General features: G+C 37.1%; 1 protein-coding gene across 1 annotated transcript in view; it reads right to left on the bottom strand.

Moving 5' to 3' along the window:
- LOC109087421 (utrophin-like) overlaps positions 1-27848 on the bottom strand; it is a 151354-nt gene that overhangs the window by 64169 nt on the left and 59337 nt on the right. Inside the window, 4 exon segments of the mRNA XM_042712591.1 lie at positions 647-915; positions 4159-4288; positions 16758-16914; positions 17503-17675. Of these exon segments, the coding sequence (XP_042568525.1) occupies positions 647-915; positions 4159-4288; positions 16758-16914; positions 17503-17675 (729 nt within the window).

The raw sequence follows: 27848 nt of genomic DNA, 5'->3' as shown, positions 1-27848 counted from the left end.
CATTACTGCATTTATCTCTGCATATCGCCCAAACACAAACTTATATAAATCATCAGCCGGAGCGTCTGGCAATGACTCATGCAATGTGTGAGAGGTGTAACAGCGTCATCGTGGGATAAAACTATAAAAATAGCTTCAGGCAGGAAAATGATTAACTAGAATAATCCTTAAAGGAATAGTTCACACAAAAATGGAAATTCTGTCACAATTTACCCTCCCTTGTGTTCTTCAAAACCCAAAGGATTATTTCAACCATGGAATGAGTTAAGAAGGAGATGTTAGACTGGATGTTCACATAGCTCTTGTCTTGTAAAAAAATTACCAGGGTCTGTCATACTACAAACAGGACACAATTTTGTTATCTTTTAGGGTGCTTGACAACCACTACTTCCTGGTATTGAAAAGCATCCTGATGAATATCTTATTTAATGCTCCACAGAAGAAGTCAGTCATACAGGTAGAAGTACAGTAAACGGAGAATTCAAATCACGTTTATTTGTATAGCGCTTTTCACGATACAAATCAAAATGTAAAGTTTCTACATTACATTTAGGAGAAGCTCCTAAATATGATAAATGATGACAGAATTGTCATTTTTAGATGTAATAATGGTCACACTCGTGAATAAGACCAGCTTTAGGCTCACCGTTGTTTTCTTGATGTGATCCTGTAGGGAATCTATGAGAAGGTCTCCCACGGGTTGCCATCCAGCTTTGAGCTCCTCGGCCTGGGCTAGACGCAGGTCCAGTTGATCCATGGAGCTCTGGAGATCCTGGAGTTTATCTAGTGCTCTGTCCACCTGGTCTTGCCAGGTGCCCGCGTGTCCCATGAGCCTCTCCCAGCGCTCGCCCACCTCTGCAGTCTGCTTACGGATCGCTTTAGCCACCCGCTGGGCCTTCTCCTCCGGGCTTAGCTCTACAAAATACCACAGACGCAAACACTCCATTTAAGTCATGTCTTCAGTTGAAGTCTCAATTAAGTTCATTTTGGAAGCTGTTGTAATAAAAGATAAACTGAGCAGGCAACAAGGCATTCTATTATTGGGATGTTTCTAGTTCTGTGATGTCATGTCTGAGAACAAACACACAACCTACAGGCTTCATCACAACTGGCTCACTTTCCCTGCATTTCTTTCAGAACCTGCCATATTTTCTTCTTTAGTTTGGTTAGTTTAGGCATAAAACCGTTTAAAAAAGATGGCAATTGCATTTGGATCCACACCAAAAATTTCAGACAGTCTAAAATTCTCTGAACAATGTGGTCTCAGCCTGATTGAGTACAAGTACAGATACATTCCATTCCAAATTACAAACCACCATTTTCAAGCAATTATTGAATATTTTACTCGTACTGAATGTAGGCTCAAAGACGAACTAGTCCTCAACCCCTTAGATACCTGTCAGTGAAAAACAAAAGACAGCTGATTCGTGAGGAGAGCAATCACATTTATTTTTTAAAATAAATGTATAGATTTAGAATAGATGATACAAACAGTCTGTTTTTGTGCATCTCACATTTATCAATACAACCACAACTTGACTTGACTTTTCAAGTTTTCCACATTGCAACTGACCGCGTTTAGAAGATATGATCAGTGCACGGTCACCTAAGAAAGTGTTTACTAATGAGTTCACTCGACTAATGAGCTAAACAGAGAGAGGTTTACAGACGACAGGAGGCAGATGTTTGGGCAATTTAGAAAGAGCCTAGGGCATGTCTACAGCATTAACATCTGCTCTTTCAGATTCAGCTTCCAGGCTTTCTGAGGACATGAGAAGACACTTTAGCTAATGTCACCGTCACAAACGGCAGGCCTGATTTCACCGTTCAGCAAACGCTCACCTCTATCTTTCATCTTTATATTTCTGTTTCAGCCGAGCGAGAATCAATTTACAATTCAAATGCGTTCAAGCGTTTCTGGAAAGGTTTGAAATTCAATTAAGATCCAGGGGTTGAATGGAAATGAAAGTGACGGTGTGGCAGCGGCTTGTTTATGCTCATTTGATGACGAGCGCTGGAACAGATTGCTTTGCATTTCAAAACATACAGTTCAATTTGGAAAACATGCATTTGCGTGAACATTAGTGGTGTATGATTTTATCTGGGTAAGCTGCTCCTGCTGTGTGTTTGTGCGCGGCGGCAGAGCGCGTGAGCTGGTTATCGGTTCAGATAGCTGAGCTCTGTGCTTCGATCGCAGGGATAAGAGAAAATGGAAGCACAAAGATCACTCAAGGACACGGTGGAGGCATGTGGAGATAGATCAGAAAACACTGCCCTTCTGAACCCAGCTGACTTCAATAGGAATAAATGTGAAGGTGCAAATTTGTGGAAACAATATTAAATAAGCATATAAGGCGAGTCACGCTGAATCTGCACCTTCAAAATTCCTTGATTTACTGTCAAGTTCATGTTTTATGCATGTTTATTTCAGGGATTTTAAATAATATAAAACTATAATAAAATTAATAAAAATATAAATAAAGATTAATATAAATAATATGAATGCAGAAATATAATAAAAATATTTTATTATATAATATTATTAATGTTATATCACTACTATATAATAATAATAATAATAATAATAATAATAATAATAATAATAATAATAATAATAATAATAATAATAATAAAAAAAAAAAAACAATAAAATAACAGATTATGGAAGCCCATTTCCACCACTAAAAAAAAAAAAAAAAAAAAAAAAAAGATAATTGTGTAATTTTTATCTCACATTTCTGACTTATTTTCTCGCAATTGTGAGTTTAAATCTCGCTATACTGACTTCTTTTCTCAGAATTGTGAGATATAAACTCACATCTGTGTGTTATGAAGTCCAATTCGGTAAAAAAAAAAGAAAAAAAAAAGGCTATTTTATATCTCACAGTTTTGACTTTATTTCTCAGAATTGCATGTTTATATCACACAATTCTTTCTATAACACACAATTGCAAGTTTATATCCCGCAGTTCTGAGAAAAAAAGTGATATGAAGAGTCACTTTTTTTAAGATTAAATGGGCTTCCATAACAGTTTGTTATGAATTATGATGATTAATCACAAAGGAAAGGGGAAAAACCATTAACATCGCCTCATTAACACAGAAGTGAAAAATGCTGAATTAACTGTACCTTATATCCTCAAAAATGTCACTTATTTCATAGCACAGTCTGTTTAAATATTTAGCCTAATTTGATAATGCTGCCAGACACCAAAAAGAGCACATTCCCCTTAATCTATACATATAATTACTGCAAATGGTCCACAAAACACTTATAATTAGTTATAGTTATAATACATAACTGTTATGTATCCAATATATATATATACACAGCACAGAATTAAGAGAGTCAAATCTAAATCTCTAATACAAGCTATAGCACACCTTTCCTCAAGCGGCCACATAATTTGAAATGTCCTTCATGTCTGTAGCTCAAACAGTTCAGGACGAGATACGCAGAAATGTTTAAAACTTAGAGTTTAAGGTTTGTTTCAATCACTAAGCCTCAGTACAGGCAGCAGTAATAGTTCTGCTTGCCTTAGCAAACACTTTCCGCTCTAGATGACTTTGGTGTTTTCTGAAAGACAGAAAACATTGAGCTTCAGGACTCTGAAAAGTGGAAATATCCTGCAGTCTCTGATCTGCCAATTAACCCGGTTTCACTGGGCATTCGCACACTCCTTCTAAACGCCTGCTGAAATGCATGCGCATGCGTACGCACATACACACACTTCACAAGCAGCTCTCTTTCTATCTGATTCGTCCTAAATTAGCTTTTCAAGCGGGTCCCAGCGGAAGTGTCCAGAGAGCCGCGGAACTTTCCAGACATCAGATACTGGAGTTAAGAGCGTGTTGACAGGAGGTGTCCGACTTATCAGAGAGACACTTACATCAAAGAGCATCCCTTAGAGAGTGTCAAAATAAACTCCGCTGGTCTGGATGATGTGTGTAATGTTCTCATACTGGTCTAAGTTTCTGAAATCTTTTTTCTGCAGAGGTGTTTTTAAGTGCAGAATGTTTACTGTAAAAGTGACTGTCTCCTTGCTTCATAAAGCATGTGACTTGACAAGACTTACGCATTTCTTCCCTTTCCTCTCTACTTTTATTTTCATTAAACATATGGGAGGATGTCAGGATGAAGAAATAATGGGCTCTCACCGGTTTTGGGTTGCAGGTTCTTGCGTGGCTCTTCAGGTCCTTCGATCGGCTGGTCGGCCAAAAACATGTGTGCCTGATCCAATGTGCTGAGAACTAAATGCTCACGCTCCTTAAGCTCCGCCCTCAGAGCCTGAAAACACAATCAGTTAACATCACAACCTGTCAATCAGTCATTAACAGAGCCTAATTATAGAAATCAGCAGAAATAAGAAAAAAAATGGTGGGAAAAACAATTATCATTAAGAAAACAGTCGAACAATTAACAGAGAGAAATAAAAAAGATAGATGGATGCATGGATGGACTAGATAGAAAAACTTTTAAATGAAAATACAAAAATGGATGGATAAATAGAAAGATAGACCAACCGTCATAGACAGATAGACAGAGAGATACAGATGGACGGATGGACAGAGAGAGAGACAGAGAGACAGATATACAAAGAGACAGACAGACAGACAGACAGATAGATATACAGACAGACAGAAAGATATACAGACAGACAGACAGATAGATAGATATACAGACAGACCAATATACAGAGAGATATACAGACAGACAGACAGACAGACAGACAGACAGACAGACAGACAGACAGACAGATAGATAGATAGATAGATAGATAGATAGATAGATAGATAGATAGATAGATAGATAGATAGATAGATAGATAGATAGATAGATAGATAGATAGATAGATTTTTGTAAGAATTAAGAACATTTTGCCAGACTACTTTTGGTTTTCTTTTCATAAATTTAATTACTTTAACAAGCCACAGTTTGGCATTATCTGACAGTATATGTTCATTGTTTATGCAAGCCAACACTCCATCTAAGAGTGTGTGTGTTTGTGTGTGAGAGAAGGAGATCAGTGGGAGCAAAATGAAAAACAAAGAGATCAAGAAAAGGTGAGAATGAGGGCAGTGAAAGACTGATAGGGTGCACATATAAAACGGACATTGAAGTGCAATTGCAAACACAATCTCTGAGGTCAAAGGAGGCATTTCCGTAGGGTCGCACGCAAATAAGCCAAACTAATAGCCATTCTCTAACTCGGACAAAACTAATTCCTGCCTTGAGGCAGCATAGGACTTCTGCACAGCCAGACACACACACAATTAAATGAACAGCCAAATCAGCAGAGAGGAAAACTGGATTACCATTCCTCTGATAGCTGGGCCCCTCAGGCTCGACTGAAGAGCAGGGTCACGGCACCATCCACACTTCTGAAACGGTCCTTAAATTGAGCCGGAGGAAGTGATAAGCCTTTTAATTACATCCTGCTACCGTAAACCTAGCGAGCACCAGCCGCACATTAGAGGCCCATGATGAGGACAGAGAGGAAGAGGAGTGGTCCATTAAACAGCATTATGGAGCGATAGGACCGATATTTAAAAAATCATGAAGTTTAGAGTAAGATGGAGAAAGAGACACAAATGAGGTCAAACAAGAACCTCACATATGAGTGTGTCTGTGTGTGTGTGTGTGTGTGTGTGTGTGTGTGTGTGTGTGTGTGTGCAGCTCGCTGGATGATACACGGCAATGGATAGACTGCACTGCTCTACTACTCTGAAGACTACTGGGATAAGGACGTAAACTAGTGAATATCACCTAAATTTTTGTGTTTAGCTATGGCAGTCCTGACAGCATTAAATATCCAATATACACAGCTGTGATTGCACATTTATACTACAACAATTGTACTCAAATTAGAAAACACATTTAAAACATTTCCCATTCACACAGATCCACTGAAACTACTAAAAGCGCAGTATTATCCATGCCACACCAGTAGTTGGCGATGACTGAACACATAATACGCATGTGCACAATGTCAATCATTTTCACAAATTTGCTTTTTTGTAGTGTACATAGAGACAATTATGGTATAGTTCTCAAAAACTTGCACTTTGAAACCCAATTTCAAAAACACTGTTATGTAAATTAATGGCCAAAATGCAAAAAGATTTTCTGTTTTTAGCTGAAAATAGTGTTGTGTAACACCCTTTTAATCTGACAAATTGTGACTCACCTCAACAACTGTACACATCTTTGCTTTGCAACAGTGCTTAAGTTCTTCCTCATCTTGAGTAGTTTAAGACAAACCGCGCTTTGCATTTTTTTGCATTTCTTTACTTCTTCTTTTGACTTGCCCACTGGAAGTCACAAAAAGAAATACCATGGTTTAAACTGTATAACCTTAACCAGCCTAAATATACAGTTTCATTAAAGGCTTAGTTCACCCAAAAATGGAAATTCTGTCATTCTCACCTTCATGTCATTTCCATAAGACTTGGCTTCAGCTTCGAAAACACAAGTGAAGATTTTTTAATAAAACCTAATGAAAGAGATTTCTGTCCCTCCACTGAAAGTACATTGCCACTTCAAAGAGTTCATAAAAACATTGTTAAAGTAATCCATATGAACCCAGCAGATTCACATAAACACTGATGGGGTATAAACAGTGATCAACGTGCATATATTGAGCATCTTACATGGTAAACAGAAGGTCAAAGTGAGGTTTGTTCTTGAAGATGAATGGGCTTGGAATGACATGAGGGTGAATAATTGTGACTTTTTTTTTTTTAGGTGAACTATCCCTTTAAGATGCCTCTGAAACATGCTTTAATAAACAACCTTCACCATCAGTGGCAAAAAATCACAGAGCTCTTCCATCTCTCTCTTTCATGAAGATGATGACTGTTTCCACTTTTAAAGCCAAAAAGCAGCAAACTATCATCAGTGCTCTTCCTGAGCTCTTAAAACACATCTGACAGACACAAACAGCCAAACACAAAAGCACACGCATTCAAAGTCATAATGAATAACCTGGAATGAAAGACCATTCAAAACCATCAAATGGCAAACTGCTCCACACATCCTGAACACATTTAAAAGACTCCCAAACAAGCTCTAATGGCTCAGCTCCAGCCAAAACACCCTCGAGGCTAGTTTTTGGGGAGGATGGATGAGGAGAGAGAGTGAGAGACTGTATTGTCTGTCAGTCGTAGCAGCCTCTTGCTCAGACCGAAGCTCAGGTCGAAAATGCTGAGTGGTGCCAAAGTGACACTTATCACTATAGCAACGCACAGCGCCACAGCAACAATAATGACCTCAGCGCTACATTTCAAGTCGTGTGAGAAGTTCATATAAATTCATACTAGACGTTTAACACTGTGAATTATTTCATGCATTAATTATTAAATTATAAAGTAATTTTTTTTTGTATGTTTGGTTTTACTTTTAAATAAGTGAGAAAATCATGCTAATAACTATTTTTCAATATATTTTATTTTGAGGGAGTTACTTATCTGTCCACTGCACTGGAAACCATGCAACAACGGTATAAACTCATTGTTTTCGTTTTTCATCAAAATGAACCTCTTTATCAGACACCTAGGCTATCTAAGTACTGTACTTCTGAATGGGTTGAGGCTGGGATTTAGCTGGTTTGAAGTTGAAGTATTTGATGCAGAAAGCATTCACTCAGTCTTGTTATCTTAATTTTGACAGATGTGGCTTTTAGAGGCTTTTGCAACAGAAGTATTGGAACATTAAATTACAACAACAATAGAACATTTGAAAAACATACTATTTTATGTCTTGAAACTCATTTTATTGATTAAAAAATGGCCAACTTTTATTTAAAACTAAAGTTTATTTAAAACTTATTTAAAACCAGTATCATATGTGAGCACAAACACACAAGCATACACACCCTCCCAACACACACTTGAACACAATGTGAAAGTGAAAGTGATGTGACATACAGCCAAGTATGGTGACCCATACTCAGAATTCATGCTCTGCATTTAATCCATTCAAAGTGCACACACACAGCAGTGAACACACACACACACACACACACACACACACACACACACACACACACACACACACACACACACACACACACACACACACACACAAAAAAAACAAAAAAAAAACAAAAAAAACAAATGACAAGTAAAATATTGTTAAAATCTGGATAAAAGTATTTCTGACATCCTATTTCTTTTTTGTACCTGTCTGGTTTTCTGAGAATAAAAGGATTTAACACTTATTCCTGAGGGACTTGTGCATCTCCTCTTCCTGCTGCCTTTTTGAATATATGATGCAATATCTCAAAAAAAAAAAAAAAAAAAAAATAGATACAAAGACAATAGTTAAATGGAATCATAGACAGCACTTTGGAGGTTCACCACTCGGTGGTTGGGACATGGTGCTGATGGGACATCTGTCTACTGTAGTGGACACCATGCATGAAAGGGTTAAGCAATTTTTGTTGTTCTTTTTTGCACAAAGCAGAAAGCTTTTAGCGCTGCAGCAAAAATAAATAAAAGCCCCCAGATGAGTATTAGGTGCGTAACTGACACTTTTTCTATATATTATTGCTCGTGTGCTGCCACGGAGAATGACGGTCCCTTTATGGTGTCCGTGCACATATCATGTAACAATGTTTCTGCGTTTACTTGCTTCATGTGGACATGATATTTGACACATACAGACATAGACTACACTAAAAAAAAAAAAAAAAACATTGATGTTACAGGTTCTCCATGACACCACAGATGCTAATAAAATGTTTATTTTTAAAAATGTACTGTTCAACAGTTTTAAAATGTTTTTATTATTACTACAATTTAAAATACCATTTTTTTTCTATTTCAAAACATGTTCAAATGTAATTTATTTCTGTGATGCGCAGCTGTATTTTCAGCATCATTACTCCAGTCTTCAGTGTCACATGATCTTCAGAAATCATTCTAATATGATGATTTACTGCTCAAGAAACATTTCTGATTATTATTATTATTTTCTTCATTTTTTTTTTTTTTTTTCAGGATTACCTTATTTAATGAAATGTTCAAAAGAACATCATTTATTTGAAACTGAAACTTTTTTTTTTAGCAGCATTATAAATGCTTTTGAATGCACAGAAACTACAGAAATCATTAGCTGCCATTTAAGATTAGATTAGCCATTTTATCACATTAGTCTCATGATAACACTTTTAATGGTTAGGTTGTGTGACTACACTTCTGAAAAACTATGTGGGTCACATTTTAGTCTGGGGATTAGGGCTGCAACTAACGATTATTTTGATAATCGATTAATCGGTCGATTATTTTTACGATTAATCGATGAATCGGTTTATGTACTTATATTTTAGTTTTGCCCATTTTTTTCCCCAAGTAAATTATTAACAAAGGGTCTTTATCATTCAACATAGACTTTTTAGAGAGATTTTAACCATTTTGCATTGTCACTATCCTCATCAAAAACATACCTGGAGTTGTGTTTTATTATGTGTTAGTTATACTTTGTCGAACTCTTCTGCAATCAAAACACTGACCCATACATACTCTAGTAAATTTCACAAGGAGGTTTCAAATAATGTTTTCACCATGGCAGTCCTTAGGGCTCCTAAAGTAGTTTAACATCCCGAACAAAGCTTATTAAGGAATCTTTCAGAACATATTATCACGAAGAATAAGAAATAAAACAGAATTAAAAATTGCAGTAAATTGCATTTTATTATTTTTTTCCCTGTAACACACAGCTTATACCTGGGAAACACCAAGATTTATAGCTTATGCTGTGAAAACTGTAAACAATCCTTCCAATAAAAGTGCCAATGGCATGAAACCTGAACCTGAATGAACTCACATTTTAAAGTAAAATGTAAAGTAAAATCCATCAGAAGGTTGTCCAGAAAAAAATTGGACACAAAAAAACCTGCTGTGTGAAAAAGAGCAGTGAATACTTTAGAAAAAAGTGCATTTCAAATACATTTAAACATTAACCTCTCTCCATTCAGTCATAATTAGGCTGCAAGACTGAATTATGAACTGGTAAACGACAAAGCTCTTAAATGTTTAATTGTTTAAAAAGCAATGTTATCAGCTTTTTAAAATTACGACTAAACATTTGCAAAACAACATTGTACTGCAGAATCTGCACAAATAAAAGTCTTTGCACACTGTGATTTTCATCGGATTTAAATATGTAGTGGTCCCTTATAACAGTGCAAAATTCAAAAATGTAATAAAGCGATAAAATGTAACAAAACAGCTTATGCCTGAACTGACAGGAATTCGACTACCTGTGGGAAATGAGGCAGAGAACACTATTCACTCATTATTTGAGAAAAACTTTGCATTGCAGTGCAAAAAGGTCAACATGTCCAAATGTTCAGGGCTTAACAGTTAGGCTTGCTCTCTTTTCGCTCCCACACTTTGGATGACTTCGTCCGATTAGTTTTATCTGCCGCTTTTTTCTTTTTCTTTCTCGAGCTTACTCCACTGCCGCCTGCCTCACCCATCACGCTGAATGCTGCAGACAGAGAGACGCTGTGCGTGAAGCACGTGACATAAAACGAGGCCAGCTATTGGCTATTCGCTACTTCTCCTGCTGTACTGGCTGAGTAAAACCTCCGGTGGCTCATTACTGCCACACTTTGGTCACCGCAGATTTAAAATATGCACGAAATGAGCCGCTTACGGCAAATAAAAATTATTTAGCAACGAATCGATTACTAAATTAGTTGACAACTATTTTAATAATCGATTTTAATCGATTAAATCGATTAGTTGTTTCAGCTCTACTGGGGATCAGTTCTCACAATTAACTAACCATTAACTCTGACTTATCCCTCAATAAACTCCAAACTTGCTGCTTATTAATAGTTAGTAAGGCAGATTTTAAGTTTAGGTGTGGGGTGGATTAAGGGATCTAAAATACGATCACGCAGAAAAAAGCATTAATTCACTATGTGTTAATAAACAACCAATATGCTAGTAATATACATGCTAATAAGCAACTAGTTAATAGTGAGAATTGGCCCCTAAAATAAAGTGTTACCACTATGTGAATTTGAACATTTATTCTAGTTCAGTTCATTGTCAATCATTTTCTGTGGTATTCTCCTTAGCAAACATCACAGCTGAAATTACATTAAACACTCCTAGAACCTCTTTGGAAGAATGGATGAAGATGATAAACAGATTTTTGTCAGCACAGCCTCCATCTGTCAGATATCACCTGCTTACTGCCCCGTGATACAGACAGCTCACGTGAAACTGCCCCTTACAGAAGTCAAGCCACATTTCAGTTTGGTCAATAGACTCTTTTATCAGCTATCACACCAGAAGCAGAGAGCAGGCAAAGGGCCTCAAATCAAATCTTGAAAAACAGAAGCATTTGCAATGATGCTGTAACTGTCTCAGACCTAAAATTTCAGATAACTACCTTCCTATCCATTTAAAACAGTGCAAACTGAAATCAATACCAGAGCAGCAAACTGACAGGGTTTCATAACTAATGTCTCAAAGACGACAGAAGAGTAGAGCAGCACTGTCAGCATTTCAGACATACTGTATAGAAACGTACAGCTCACTTCACGTCAGGTGACGGGACTGAACGCTTAAGTGTCTTTCATCTCGTCTTTCATAAAATGATCTTCAGAGCGATTCTTATTAGTTTTAGTGAGGTCATTCTTTCTTGTCTCAGGTCAGAGAATAGTTTGAGGCCTCAGGCGGCTTTAATCAGTCTCATATTTGACACGTTGAGGATTCACAACCCAAACGATCAGAATAAATCACACAGACGTCACCAGTATTGAACAGAGCTGAGCCCGGCAAAGTAACAGCAATCAGTGCAAAGACAGTTTCCAGCTTTTTATGGTCATTATTTCTCTTCTGGGTGCCTGGACTAAAAAAAAACTTACAGTGATGAGACTAATGAAGCGTGATAGTGGTTATATAAGAGCTCCACGAAAAATTAGAAAATATGTGCTTATAAATTTCAGTCTGTTCTTCACATTAAACTATTTTATAGCTTCAGAGGACTTATGGACTACTTTTATGATACTTTTATAGTGCTATTCTGTCCTTTCCGGTCACTGTATGAAAAGAGCAGTGCGGACATCTGACTACATTTCTTTTATCTTCCAAGGAAAAACATACAAGTTTTAAATGATATATGGTCAAATTATTTTTGTTCAAATGATCCTATTAAAATGTTGATGAAAATAGTGTCTGATATAACATAAATCATTCGTCCTTGTAACGGTCAGAAGCTTTATCAGTAGAACACATTTCAGCATTACACCTTTTATCAGTAAAACCGAGAATACCACACACTTTCCCACTCTCAGGACTTTACAAAACCATGATTGATAGTTTTAATTATAGCAGCAATAAAGAAGGCTCTTCTATTGGATAAGTAGATGTATGATTAATAATAAACACTAGTACTGAGACGTAAGGATGAGAGAAATTCAGAGCTACTGACCTCAAGTACTCTTTACACTTTATAGCCAATAATCAAATGAACGCTGTGTGGAAAAATGACATACATGAATATGCTAATAGACACCCGCCACACGCAGAGACACACTCAATGTCCATGAACTGGAGAGAAAACGGTGTTGTACACCAGCTGAGAGGATAACTGTTAAGGGATAATTCTCTAACAGACACATTTTTAATTTATTATTTAATGGGTAATTTAAAAAAAAAGGTGCTATCTGTGACCTTCATATGTGTGTGTGAGTGTGTGTGTGTGTGTGTGTGTGTGTATATTATATATATATATATATATATATATATATATATATATATATATATATATATATATATATATATACATATACACACACACACACACAAAAAAAAAAAAAAAAAAAAAAAACCTTGTAGGAGGACCATTTGAGGATAATTTCTCCCTATTATGACTTTTGCCGTAATAAATTCCTAATTTGCTGCTTATTAATAGTTTATAAGGTAGTTGTTAAGTTTAGGTATGGGATGAATTAAGGGATCTTAAATCTGGTCATGCAAAATAAGGCATTAATATGTGCTTTAAAAGTACTAATACACAGCCAATATGCTCGTGATGCTAATAAGCAGCTAGTTAATAGTGATAATCTGTCACTAAACTGAAGTGTTACCAAACATATAAAGATTTTAGTTGAAAAAAAAATGCATAAATAAATAAATAAATGAATATATAAATAAATTTGTGTCCCCAGAGAAGTATACCAACCCTATTATCATTTTGGTAATGCAGGATAAAATAAATAAATAAAATAAATAAATAAATAAATAAAAATAAATAAATAAATAAATATTATATAATAAAATAAAAAAGCTATAAAATCACCTAATCAGTTTTTGAGGAAATGAAACTCTTCAATAATGCTTCGTGTTTTTTTAATCACTTTATCTGACATTTTTTGGTTTCTCATGAGATGAGAGATGAGCTGAAAGTCAACCGTGTTACCATGATTTTGTTTCATAAAAAAACTGACACTTGAAAACTACTTAAAACTTGTGAAAGCAGATTCAAATTATCTTTCTATTAAGCTCCTTGTAGTTTCAAGCCTTAAATGCCAAATTAAACTGTGAAAGTGTCAACCCTGTTACTGTCAACCTTGTTACCTTTTTAAAGGCATAATTATACCCCAGCATATTATGCTTATTTCTATATTAAATAAAATATATTAATTTAGCTTGACATGGTTAAATGCACTTAAAACTTACATACATTATTTAATTAAATATTGAAAAAAAAAATACTTTAATAGTCACCTTTTCAAAATGAAAAAGTCACCATTTCCATTTCATTTAATGGCCTCATTACACTCAATTAATCTTGGAATAAAGGTCATTCTGCGTCTCTTTAACTGGCTCAGTGTCTTTATCAGTGAAAGTTTTCAGACAGACAATGTGTTTGGCTCTTCTAAGTCTCTCAGACCTCACACAAATTATTCATTTTCACTTCCATCTTGAGTTCTGGGGCGCTCTATCCTGGTCGCCCGGTTGGCACGGCACACTAATCAGCCGTGACGTGTTCAAAAGGCCTGGCGTTTTGTATCCATGCTGCTAAAGCTCTTACCAGGGCAGCCGGCTCAAAGACAATCTATTATAAGAGCCCAAGCAAAAGATGAGGTGGAGAGAGACAGAGAGAGAGAGGGAGAGAAAGTCAAAATGGGGGGCAATCTTTCTCTTCGCTCCAGAGAATCATTAGTCTAGCTGTCTGAGAAAGAGAGAAAGAGAGATCAAGAGCAAAACCAAACTGTCACACCCTCGTTACGGTTTCAACCTTCCCATAATTCCCTGCGGTGGTTTTGTCTGGTATTGTAGGTATTCCTGCATCATACAGCAGAAAGAAACCAGAAAAACATGCCTGTACTGATCAAAAGCTTCAAACAGAAACCTCCTTAAACAGCTCTTAATTATGAGATGCATTTCTGGATCGTTGTATGCAAACATTTCAAGACATTATATGTGATCTCGGGTCAGTCAAATATAGAATATAAGAATATAACATCCCAATATGATCATTTAGCTGAGTAGCATAAACACTACAATATTCCCAGCAGGAGAATCTGGTGAGACAATGAAATCCTGAAGAACAGAGGGGAAAAAATTTTTTTTTGAAGATGATAGGATGGAAGGGAGAGTCAAGAGAGACAATATGAGAGACAAAATGAGACGGGATGAGACCAGAGAAGACACAGACGAGACAATATGACTGTAGAGGAGAGAGAGGGGACAGGACAATAAAAAGAGGATAAGAGACGAGATGAGACGAGTAAAGGTGAGGAGAGAGACAAAATAAGAGAGGCAAAGATGATTCAAGAAATGAGACAAGATTAGATGAGACAGTAGATGAGAGCATACAGAATAAGACGATATGGAGACAAGAGAAGACACGAGAACTGAAAGATAGAAGACAGAGGAAAGAAAAGATGAGATGAGACCAGTCAAGCAGAGATAGGACGACACAGGAGAGAGGACAGAAGACTAGATGAGAAGAGAAAGAGACAAGAGACACAAAATGGGACAGAGATGACAATAAGAAGAGAAAGAGGTCAAAACTGAAGTGAGACGAGACAAGTTCAAAATAGAGATGATATTAAATGTAAGAGGGAGGAAACAAGATGAGGACAAAGGTATGAGAGACAAAGGTACAAAATGAGATGAGACGAGACAGAAGACAACTTGAGAAGACAGAGATGAGATGAGATGAGATGAGATGAGACAGGAGAAGAGGCGGTGAGAAGAACAAGGTTGTGACATTGCCACAGAAGTACAACTCTGTATACAACATTCAGTTTGGGTACTCAAGTTATGTACTCCTCTTAAGTTATGTGCTTGTCTTTAAGAAATGAGTCTCTATGAAGTAGGAAATCAGTCTCTCTCTGAAGTAGAGATGTCCCTGAAGCCGAATTCTGAGTTCGGAAAGGAAATAACACATTTTACGGAGACCCTAAAGGGACATGGTGATGGAAAACAAATAAGTGTCAGTGCTTTTGTATTGTCTCACATTTTTTACTATTGAGTAATTACATTGTATAGAATTTGCAGGCATCAGGGAGCCACAATCAATATCGGCAGATTGAAATCACTTTTGAATGCATGCTCACTTTTTACTTTTATTTTTGAATTCACGATCACATGCACTTTGTGTATAGGGAGTGGTGGTACTGATTTTACAAGACAAGATATTTATCAGCGATGCTCAGGATCTGTTGCACACCAAATCCAATGTACTTTATTTGTTTTACAGCCTAAGGACTCATTATATATATTGTGATGTTCTAGTTCAGTGTCATTTGTTTGTGTAAATACACAACCCTCTACCATGTAGAACTGATACGCTACATGCTTATTATATTCTTTGGCAGTAGGCGGAACTAATGTGCAAACGCCAATCTCAATCTGACCGTCACCGTTTTGATTTCAACAAATCAGTTCAAGCAAATGCAGACAACGTGATTAATATTCATGAACACAGCAACTCATCAGATCTTAGTGCGTTTTATATTGTTAGAATTAGTAGTATGAGTATTATATTTTCAGTATTGTTGTTAGTTTTTTTGCAGAAAAACTGAATGACCAAACAATATCTCAAGCACCACCACCAGTCCTAAGTTCTGTTAAAATGACAGATATGCATTCATACATTTTCATTTACACATGGTTAGCACATACAGTTTTAACTCTAATTACTTGAGTTCTTTCATAAAAATGCTTGATTGGCTAATGTTAAAAATCAATCATTTAAAAGCTACTTTCAGATCATATCACACATTAATGTATCTTAATGAAGATAAGCTGATTTGGTTGAATCACAAACACACACACACACACACACACACACACACACACACACACACACACACACACACACACATATTAGTCTGCCGGTGGCAATTCTATTGCCAAAGTGTGTGTCTAGAGGGTTGGTACATATGTTTGTTTATCCACTGTTTATCTGTGTCTTCATTCTTTACACACAGCATTTGTGTATTTACAACAATTCCCCTTTTAATTGTGTTTCCTCAGCTGATAAGGCTGAGTGTTTCAAGGTACATAATGAGATGAGATGACACGAGACAACCTGAGAAGAAAGCGATGAGACAAGGAGAGGTGAGATAGGAGAAGAGACAATGAGAAGAGGAATATATGAGAGAGAAAGGTACAACACTGATCTGACGGAGTTGAGTTGAGAAGAGAGGGATGGGACAGTATGAGTTGAATTGGAGACAGTAGCTGGGATGAGGGTAGACAGCGATGAGACTGGCTCTCACCGTGCAGTGGGTCTGCTGCTGCAGCACTGTGGGCACGTCTCCTCCGATGGGCATCTGTTTGTTCAGTTCCTCATCCTTCACACTGATCCAGTAGCCCAGCTCCTCCAGGACTGACAGAAGCCGGTTCCAGCGCTCAGCACTGGCCTCAAGATGAGCCCTGCACACACAATTACACATGCATTCAAAAAAATGACATGGGTATGACACAGGTATTAAAAAAACGGGATATGCAATACAACCTAATGTGATTCAAAAGACTATGATTTCATGAAATACAAGATTCATTGCAAAAACCTGGCACAAATACACATATTTTTTTTGTATTCTAATAAATGAAAACATTTGACATGTAATGTCTCCTTGTATAAAAGAAAACACATTATTTGAAACATTTTAATTGGACCCCTAAAGTTTTTTTTTAATGCACTGATTTTTTTAAGTTAGAAAATAGAAGTGTCAAGCCTTGGTATGTGTGTTAGATTAGAACACAATTACACTGTTTTCCTCTCTCTCTCTCTCTCTCTCTCTCACACACACACACACACAGTCACACTCTCTTGTTGGTCCATTTTACCATTTTAAATGGTACACACACAACACAACTATGCTACACACACAGAGAGCTGCTCAGATCGACAATATAAGTGAAACATGGCTCCATCTGTCCTTACTAGTGACTCTTACCATTAACAAGTGAGCACTTGAACTTGAGGTTTGTGTGTGTGTGTGTGTGTGTGTGACTGACCGTATATTGGCTGATTTGGCCTTCAGGTCGTTCCAGCGCTGGTTCATGTCATCCAGTCTCTGTTGAAGGAAAACTGCTTCCTCTGAGCTCCCCAGAGCCTTCACCATCTTCATCTTATTCCCATCCACACTCCTGAAGACATCATTATGAGCCTCGATCTCCGCCTGGATGTCCTACACACACACAGAGAAAGAGAGAGAGAGACAGAGACTGCTTTAATTGCACTGTTACCACCTTCATTATGTGGATTCGTTAAAGGGAAAGATAAATAAATCAACAAAGACAAACAGAGACGTTTCCACACCTCCGCTGAGAGGAAAGAACACAATTAAAGCTGTCAGTCTGATACTGAACCTCCACACACACACACACAGCGACTGAACTGATGATTAATCTCACTACATATATATATATTGTTTAATGTTTCTGTATAGTTTTAGTTATTTTTATGATGAATAGACAAGTTTTTTTATTATTATTTTTAAGTCACTATTTTCAGTTTTATGGTGGCTAGATTATTATGATTTTTTAAGGTTTATATAGTTTCAGTAGATTACTGCTTTCAGTTTTCATTCCTTATATAACACAGCACCAAGTTTAACACCAAATTATAATATCAAACTTCAGAGTTTACTAGTGAAATGCACACCACCACAGCAGACTGCAGAATTTTCTGTCAGGATTTTCTATCTGATGTCACTTTGGATATTTATAATACATCAACATCGACTGGATCAGGCAGCCTATGTGCTTCTTTCTGACAGAATACACTGATAGACTATTTTATTTATGTATTTATTTATTTATTTAAAAAAAAATAATTTCTTTGGAAATACATGCTAATAAAGCTTGTTTGAATTTGAATTTGCCAGACTGAGACATGTAGAGGTCAGTAGGAGGAGCTTTGGGTCTTTTCCAGCTAATCTGCAAAGTGCTCTCTGCTACTTCACAAACTCTCTCTGTGTCAATCCTTTAAACAATATACACCAGAATACCACTAAATATACACACCAGCACTGACTGCCTGCTGTTGAAACATGCATCAGAAAGCATAGAGATTAAATAAAGTATTATGCAAATATTACGTTAAAAGGCCTCAATATAATTTAATGAGGAAGACACAAGAACTGACTACTTACACTGTCTGACGGACACATAAAGTGAGCAACAGTTCTTGCCGATACAGAATATCTCAATCAACAAAACTGTCAGTGCACAAAACAACAAAAAACTAAATAAAATAAAAAAAAAAACGTCTGAAACAACAAAACTGTCAGTGAACAAAAAACAACAAAATAAAGATAAAAAAGAAAGTCTGAAACAACAAAAACTTCAGTCAACAAAACTAAAAATAAAATACAACAAAAATCTCAAAACTCAGTGAAAAAAAAACTAAACAAACAAATAACAAACAAAAAGTAAATGTTTTAAACGAGTCTCTAAACAAAATTAAATGTACCAAATAACAACAACAGTCAGTGAACAAAACAAAACAACAAAACAAGATAAAAAGGAAAGTCTGAAACAACAAAACCGTCAGTTAACAAAACTAAACAAAACAAAATACAACAAAAAAAAATAACGTCTCAAATAAAACTCAATAATATAAAAATAAATGTTTTAAAAAAGTCTCTAAATAAAATTAAATGTCCCAAAAAACAAAAACAGTCAGTGAACAAAACAACAACAACAACAACAACAACAAACCTCAATGGACCTCACAAACTTTGGAAAATGCCGTCACTAAATCTTCCTCAAAAGATTTTGCCTCCAATGAGGTAAACAGGACACTTTTTTTTTTTTTGGTGAACAAGTGCATCCAATCCCACAATATAGAGTCAAGCCAATCGGATCCGAGCTTGCCATTTTGTGTGGTTATTGTCATTTACAACTGCAATTTGTATCAAGCTGTCAGTGGACTGATCAATTGGTGTGCGGTCTAACGTTGAGATTATAGTTTAGGTAATGAGTTTATGTGTTTAAAAACCTCGTTCACATGACACATGCACACACAGAAGCCCTAGACTGACCCTTCAGCGTGCAGCATATGTCTGTGCTCTAGAAGTCTAATTTCTGCTCCTCATCTCTTACAGTTCTTAATGAAATATTTAACTGTGATCAACTCAACCACGAGCCCCCCCCACACACTAAAACTCCCTCATCTGGCAGTCTGACCTATTAAACGATGCAATAAAAAAGCTTTTCTCGTTAATAAAGTTAAATAATTGCTTCTTGATCATAAAGACTCCCCAGAGCTGTCGTTCAGCATACTCTAATTTAACCAGACTTACCCACAAACCCGAGAGAGAGAGAGAGAGAGAGAGAGAGACTAAAAAAATGACATTTTCATGTTTGACTTACACACTCTCTCTCTCTCTCTCACACACACACACACACACTCTCTCTCTCTCTCTCTCTCTCTCTTACACACACACACACACTCACTCACACACACACACTTTCTCTCTCTCTCACACACACACACACACACTCTCTCTCTCTCTCTCTCTCTCTCTCTCTCTTACACACACACACACACACACACACACACACACACTTACACACACACACTCTCTCTCTCTCTCTCTCTCTCTTACACACACACACACACACACACACACATACTGTCTCTCTTTCTCACACACACTCAGAAAGCCTCTCTTTTCTGGAAGCAGTTATTACACAGATAGCCGGCCCTTTTTATCCAGAGTGACTAACAGGACACTAACTGCTGTACCGTCCCCTCCAGCACCTGAGCTTGAGTGTCTTGATCGAGGACAAAATTGGGATAATTCACAAATCAGCCTTTACGGGACTTTCTTTACAGGTCAGGATATGTTAGAATTTTTTCATTAAAAAATGATTTTGTGATAAACAGATCATCGTGTCACTCGGAGCAAGTTATACCAGATGCAACTGTCTACCTTATTCAGTCAACTGTTCTGATCACAAAAATGTTATTTTGCTTTAGTTTTAGTGGTTTGCGGAGAAGATTTTTCCATGTGTGGCCTCATGGTGTTCTGGAGGGAAAACAAAACTTACAGCATCCTACATAAACCTGTGATGCGGAAGTTTCCAGCCAAATTTCCAATTTTCTCTATAGTAGATGTTTAATTTGAAGCATTTGGATATTTTGCATCAGTGAGGATAAAACATTTTTACAATTTATATTTTTAAATTTAGATAATCTATAGGAATGCATAATATATTTGTACTATATTATTTACACACACACACACACACACACACACACACACACACACACACACACACACACACACACACACACACACACACACACACACACACACACAAACACAAACAAAATGTATCTGCAAAGTATCTGCAAAATGTTAATTATTTTACCAAAATATACTTATTAATTCATCAGTATCAGTCAATACTGGTGGAGATCGAATACATTCGAATACATCCAATTTAAAAATCGTAACATTATAATTTTTGCCTTATTGTTGTCAACTAGAATTTTGGTAACACTTCATTTTACAGTGTCTTTGTTACATGTTTCATCCACTTACTATATTAATAACAACCAATTACAAAAGCAACTAACCCTAAACCTAAAGTAAGTACCGATGTAATTTAAGTATTCTCTATTTTGTATATATTTCTATATAGTTTTTATTAAGTTTTAGTTGATTTAGTTTGAGCTATTTTAGTTCTTCAACTTTAATTGAAAATGAGAAGTGTTGCCTTGGCAACTAGCTGAGTAATAGCATCATAACAAGGACAACTTTAAACAAGACATTTTAATGGTTCATCCCTAACGATCTATTATGTTGCTCCAACAACCTGGTGGGCAACGGTTTCCAGTCGCGTTCGGCACTTGTGTAACTTTCGGCACCCTGATCCATTCCTCCACAATCAAACAGTCCACGAGCCAATCTGAAAATACCTCCTCAAACTTCTTCAGCAACTCCTGCAAGTTGAAGTTCAGACCAATCATCATGATCTCTGTCTACAGCTACATTCCAGAACGCCAACGACAGGATGAAATCTGGCAACAGATCAGTCTCCTCTGGGGGTCCACACATCGTCTGTGGAAGAGCACACACAGATCACGGCTTCAGCGTCTGGCAGCGTGGAGCGGTGTCTCAGCGGGTGCCTGAGCGTCTGTGCCGGAGCTCTGGCGCTTCGTGCTAAGAGCCGCATGCTCCAGTGTTGGATGGGTCTTGCCCAGTGTTCAGATCTTCTGTAGTGTGAAGTGATGGCCTGGATGTTGGAGGTAGACTGAAGATACAGTTAGGGATTCAACCAGATATCCAACTGTTGGTTCAGTGACCTGGAGATGATTTAGCTGCTTTACTCGTTCTCACAAACCACACAGACACAGCTCTTTCTCTCTAGTACAGACAAACACAGAAAGCGTCTTGTTCCTCCAGGTTCCTGTGACCCTCAGGCAAGCGTTCGTACTCAATTACCCGTATCAAAGAGCCTCTGTGTGGTTCGCTCTGACGGGCAGGGCACGAGAGCAGCACAGCTGTCTGACTCACTCTCTCTCGTGGAAAACATGCACTCAGAGTGAGCAAGCCAAGAAGAAGGGTGAAGGTTTGATCTTGAGGAGAACATCTCCAAATCCAGACATATTGAAAGGCGAGTGTTCATCTTTGTCCACTTTGATCTTCATATGTTCCACCAGCACTTGAAGAACATCCATCCAAATGGAGGGTGTAAAGATCTCCACAGGCAGCTTGACGTTTTCCAGAACTTCCAAAAGTTTTCCTAAATCTCTCTGAGTGGCCACTTCTCCTCTGTCTGTGGTCTTCTCTGACTGCTGGCTCCCAGAGTGGACTTTTCCCGCTCTCTCTCTCCCGTCTTTGCCTCCAGTGGCAGCTGTTTATTATTTTATTCAGCATCCTCTGTTCCCCCTCCTCTTTCCCTCCACTCCTCCATCCCACTCCAGACTAACACACACACACCCACTTCCTGTAGGGCCCCACCATGAAAGCGAGCGAGCCGAAAATGAAAACGAAGAATGTTCGACAAGAAGGTGAAGGCGGGAAAGACATAGTTTTACATTGCAACAACTTCAGCATCTGTGAAAGTCTGCAGCAGTGAATATGAGAAGCTCTCACATGAGCGAGAGAGACTCGGTTAACATGAGCACGTGATAACACAACATGTTCGGTTTGAAGAGTCATATTTGTGTATGGATAGCTGAAAAACATTACAAAAGAGCTAATTCACATGCATTCTAAACAATAAACAATCAAAAAAAAAAAAAAAAAAAGACAGGAAATTATATATGGTGACTCATTCCAGCAATTTGTCTACTGACATCATTGCCATTACTGACTCCTGTGACAACAGACAGTCACATTTTGTGGATATTGTGATTACATCATCAAATATTGTGACGTATTGCAGCAGCAAAGTGAAATATTGCAGAACGTCACTATTGCAACAAAATACACATCAATAAATTTGCTGATATTTGCAACTTATTGCAGTGACATATTAATGACATGTTGCAGATATTGTAATTAATTACAGCAACATGATACACAGCACTTAATTGTTCATAATGTGACCCTACTGCAGTGATATTGTCACTAATTACAGCAACAAATTTCTGATTTTGCGACCCACTACCCATTAAATGTTAATGACATTCTGCTGATACTGTCACTAATTAACAGCAACATACATAGCAATAGACTGCAGATATTGTGACTTTTTGCAGCATCATATATTGCGACATATTGTAGACATTAAGGCTTATTGCAGTGATATATAGTGACTGCAGACTGCCAAAACGTCCACGGCAAAACATATTTGTGATATTGCGACTTGCTGCAGAGATATGCTGCAGATATTGCTATATTGTAGACATTGCGACCGACTGCAGTGATATACAACCACATACTGCAGATGTTTCAACTTATTACAGCAACATATCACAGATATTGTGCCTTATTATAGCAAAATATATTGTGACAGTGTAGACAAAGCAACTTATTGCAGTGATATGTATGCATCAACATATTTCAGATGTTGCAACTTATTCCAGCAACATATTGCCGATATCGTGCCTTATTTTAGCAACGTATTTTGTGACACTGTAGACATTCTGACTTATTGCAGTGATATGCAGCGGCATACAGCATATGTTGCAATTTATTACAGTAACGCCTTGTTGTAGCAACATATTGCGGATATACTGCATCCTAAAGCAGGGACGTACTGCAGATTTAGGAACACATACAGTATTTTAGAGACACATATAGTGATGCTGAAGATACTGTAACATATTTTTGTGTATATAGCGATATGTTGTAGATATTGCAGCAAACACTTTAAAATAGATCATCCAGATGAACAGACTTCTGCTCTCCTCTCAGATGTCTTTGTCTTTGAAACAAGTCTATGTCTCACTCAAATACTCCAACGCCAAGTGTTCAATCCTTTTCTCATGTTTTCGTCTTTTTTTTTATTTTCTTATTTGACACCAATATCTCACTTTAGATTCACTTCAGATATCAGCACCTATTCCTTTCTCTGCAGCTCCCGGAGTTAAACAGCATTGTTCAGAGCCCCTGAAAGAGTGTGTGAGTGTGAGCTATGCTTCCTTTGAAATTCATAACGTACATATGGGCTCTTTCTTGGCTTGTCTAAAAACATAAAGCTAACGTGTCAGGGGCCATGTGGTCCGAACTTACACACGCGCAGCCTACAGCTTCCAGGAGCAAAGACGGAAGACAAATCTGAATATTCATAAGCGAACCCCTTTGAAGTGCCTTTACTTCATTAGCGCATTTACATAATGAATATCCAGCGAGGCACGTTTGATGTGTGCAAAGTCGCATGTGTGTGAGTGCAAACAAACCCTGCTGGATTACAATCAAATCAGGATATGAATATGTGTAACACATAATAGCTCATGAGTTCATACATGAGAATGTTTGTTTACGCAAACAAAAGTCATGCAGATGATTACAACAACTGAGAATCAGGCTGCAGTTGAAATAAACTCAACTGGAAACACAATGCTCAGTGGGGCTGCCTCACAACTCTGCGTGGAGGATAATACTAAAGTGGCTGAAAGAGGAAAGAGGTGTGATGGGCGAATGGAAACATGAGGGAAAGGTTTCACAGCTCTGGGAATTATAGGAAGTGAGTCACTGGGAGAACTGATAATGCAAAGTTTGAGCCGAGAAGTCTGGTCTAGCTCACAGAAACTCAAACCATGTTTCAACATGGCTACTGTTCATGAACGCTTTAACTTTATTAGGAGGGCATGTCTACATGTATTTGAACTGCATCGCAAACACATACTCACACTCATGCATCCACACACACACACACACACACACACACACACACACACACACACACACACACACACACACACACACACACACACACCCATACACATGCATCCACACACACACACACACACACACACACACACACACACACACACACACACACACACACACACACACACGTTGGCGCATGCATCCACACACACACACACACACACACACACACACACACTTTGATCTTGTGAGCTGTGATGGAGCAGATGTCTGTGCAGGTACTTCTAACAAACATCTGAGTCTAGTCCACATCTGCACCTCACTGATAATGGTGTGTGTGTGTGCGTGTGTGTGTGTGTGTGTGTGTAGCTTGTGGACATGTGTCTCTAAATGTTAGCTAAACCTGACCAAACCTCCATGTGGGGATATCAGGAAGTGTTCATATGGGAAACCTCTGTGTGTACGACAGCTTTGGCTTTGAAGGAGTTACACTCAGCAGCTGCCAATACAATCACCTGAATAACCTGACTGACACAGCGATCGGTTTTTAGCGATTAATTTTACTCTCAATGAACAAATTTGTATTGTATTTACACAGGAAGCCATGAATGGCGTCATCTACAGTAAAATAAAATAAAATAAAATATACTTTTTATTGAAATTCTAACAGAAATCCACTGGTTTGAAAACTGAATTTGGATGATTTGTATTCATTTATTTATTCTGATTTGTTAAGTGTTCTTGCAGGGCTGGGTTGACAATAGTGATTCATCTATTTTAACTGATTTTCATTTTGATGAACTGAAATTAATTCTTAAATTTCAAAAAGTCTATTTGTTTCTGCTGTTTTGAATAAAGCTTCACTAAACATTATTTGTAGCAGGCCTACCATCCAATAATGACAATGTTATTTTAAAATGAAACAAATCCTCCGCTTTCAAGTTCCAGAAATTCTAACAATAAATGCTATTTTGATGCTATTTAATGTGGTGTGACAGATCAAGTTAAATCACTGAATTGTAATAGTTTGGATCCTGTTGCTAACTTGAATCTTTTATACAACAGTTAATGTACAGACTGACTATATAAACTATACAGCATTAGTTTAGAGATTCCTTCAGAATAACTGAAATGTACTGCATCTGATATATATTTCAGTGAATCAGAATCAAGAGATTTTTATGACTTACAAAAATATTCATAAGAAATAAAGTTAGTTCTGACGTCATTGCAATATTTGTAGATTTAATTGTGATTGGTCTGTCATTTATTGCATGTATTGTGTGGCCAAAAAACATAACAAAAAACAAACATTATGTGTTGATTCTCATCCACAGATCTCAGAAAACATGTGATGATGTCCTGACAATGACAGCTCTGACCAATCCATTTAAAAGAACCACAGTCTATAACCTAAACAAACCGAACACAAAAACACTGTTCTTGCAGCAGCCTGATATTTCCTTACTGAGTCTAGTAAATTGGTCTTTTTTAACATCTTTCACTGACTGATGTGTGACTAAACCATATGAACCAAACACATGACTTCATCAGCAATACACAGCAGATGCTTGCATATGCTCAACACAATCTATCAGTTCTCTGTCTGTACGAGTCTAGAGCTGCTGATGTCTGTGATCGAAACGACACTTTCAGAGGTTCTGTCCTCAGATGAACCAGCCATGAAAGATAAGACAGAGCTTCGGTACACATTTATATAAAAATAAAGAAATACTAAAAGCAAGACTATTGTTAAGACTGAAAAAAGTATTAAAGAGGTTTCACATGAACTGATATAACCTCTTATACTTAGCAACAGAACATTAGGTATTCATTTTTTTTTTTTTAGATAAGTTTGTCTGAAAAAAACTTTTGGTAACACTTCAGAATAGGGATATAAATATATAATATATATATAAAAAATTAATAATTAATTTAAAATAATAAATAAAAATACACACATCTTTGATGTTTTTGTTTGGATGTTGTTGTTTATGTGCTACAGATATAAAATATAGTCAGCATTATCATCTGAATGTTAAATGCTCCTAAACTCTGCATATTTCAGCATCTATTATTTCTCTCTGTGTTTTCTATTCTATCATTATTAACCACAGCAGTGCTTCTCAAACATTTTAGAGCAAAACCACCTTTGATCCAAATAATCGTTAACAATCATGTTCCTTTTATCAACACTGAGTAAAGCTGACATCTGAGCCCTGTGTGAGCAGCATAATGCAATATGTTGGTGTAGTTATGTACAGATTAATATCAATGTTCAACCCTCATCAGTCCCCTGACAGATCTGTGAAAGGACCCTACATGAGCAGCATCTGAAACACACACCATAACCACAATAACTGCATTTATAATAGCAAAGATTACAAAGCACAGTAACTGCATGAGGGAGTATTTTGCCGTCCGGTTGCGATGCATCAATAATACATATATTGTGGTATTTGGGGCAGGGTAGTCTATTTCACAACGTCTCTCGTTTGTCTAGAAGCACTTGAACTGCTGTCAGAACGGCTGCATTATAGATGTGCTGAAAACTGAGAGCTGAATGCAGCGTTCCAGTGAGGCAGAAAGCAGATGTCTACAAATTCAGCATTGAGACGTCTACTTCCAGAAAACAGAATAAAATCTCACCCTTTTCAGATCACATGCACCCAAAACTCTATTAAAGGAATAGTTCACCTAAAAAAAATGACAATTCCCTGAAACTCTGCTCACCCTCAGGTCACCCGAGATGAGTTTGTTTCTTCATCAGATTTGGAGAAATGTAGCATTGCATCACTTGCTCAGCAGTGGGTCCTCTGCAGTGAATGGGTGCCGTCAGAATGAGAGTTCATTAACTGATGGACCGGAGTGGTGTGGATTACTTGTGGATTATTGTGATGTTTTTATCAGCTGAAAAATTATATTTTTTTAAAAAATACACACTTGAATCATCTGTATATATTTGTATGTATACATTTTCTACAGTTTCTACTAATTATCTGCATTGTGTACCACCTGAGGATATTCTGCTAAAAACCCCCTAGAGTCATCACAGATGACAAATAA

This window comes from Cyprinus carpio, chromosome A23 (assembly GCF_018340385.1).
Source record: "Cyprinus carpio isolate SPL01 chromosome A23, ASM1834038v1, whole genome shotgun sequence".
Taxonomy (NCBI): Eukaryota; Metazoa; Chordata; class Actinopteri; order Cypriniformes; family Cyprinidae; genus Cyprinus; species Cyprinus carpio.
This window is presented reverse-complemented; position numbering and strand designations above follow the sequence as displayed.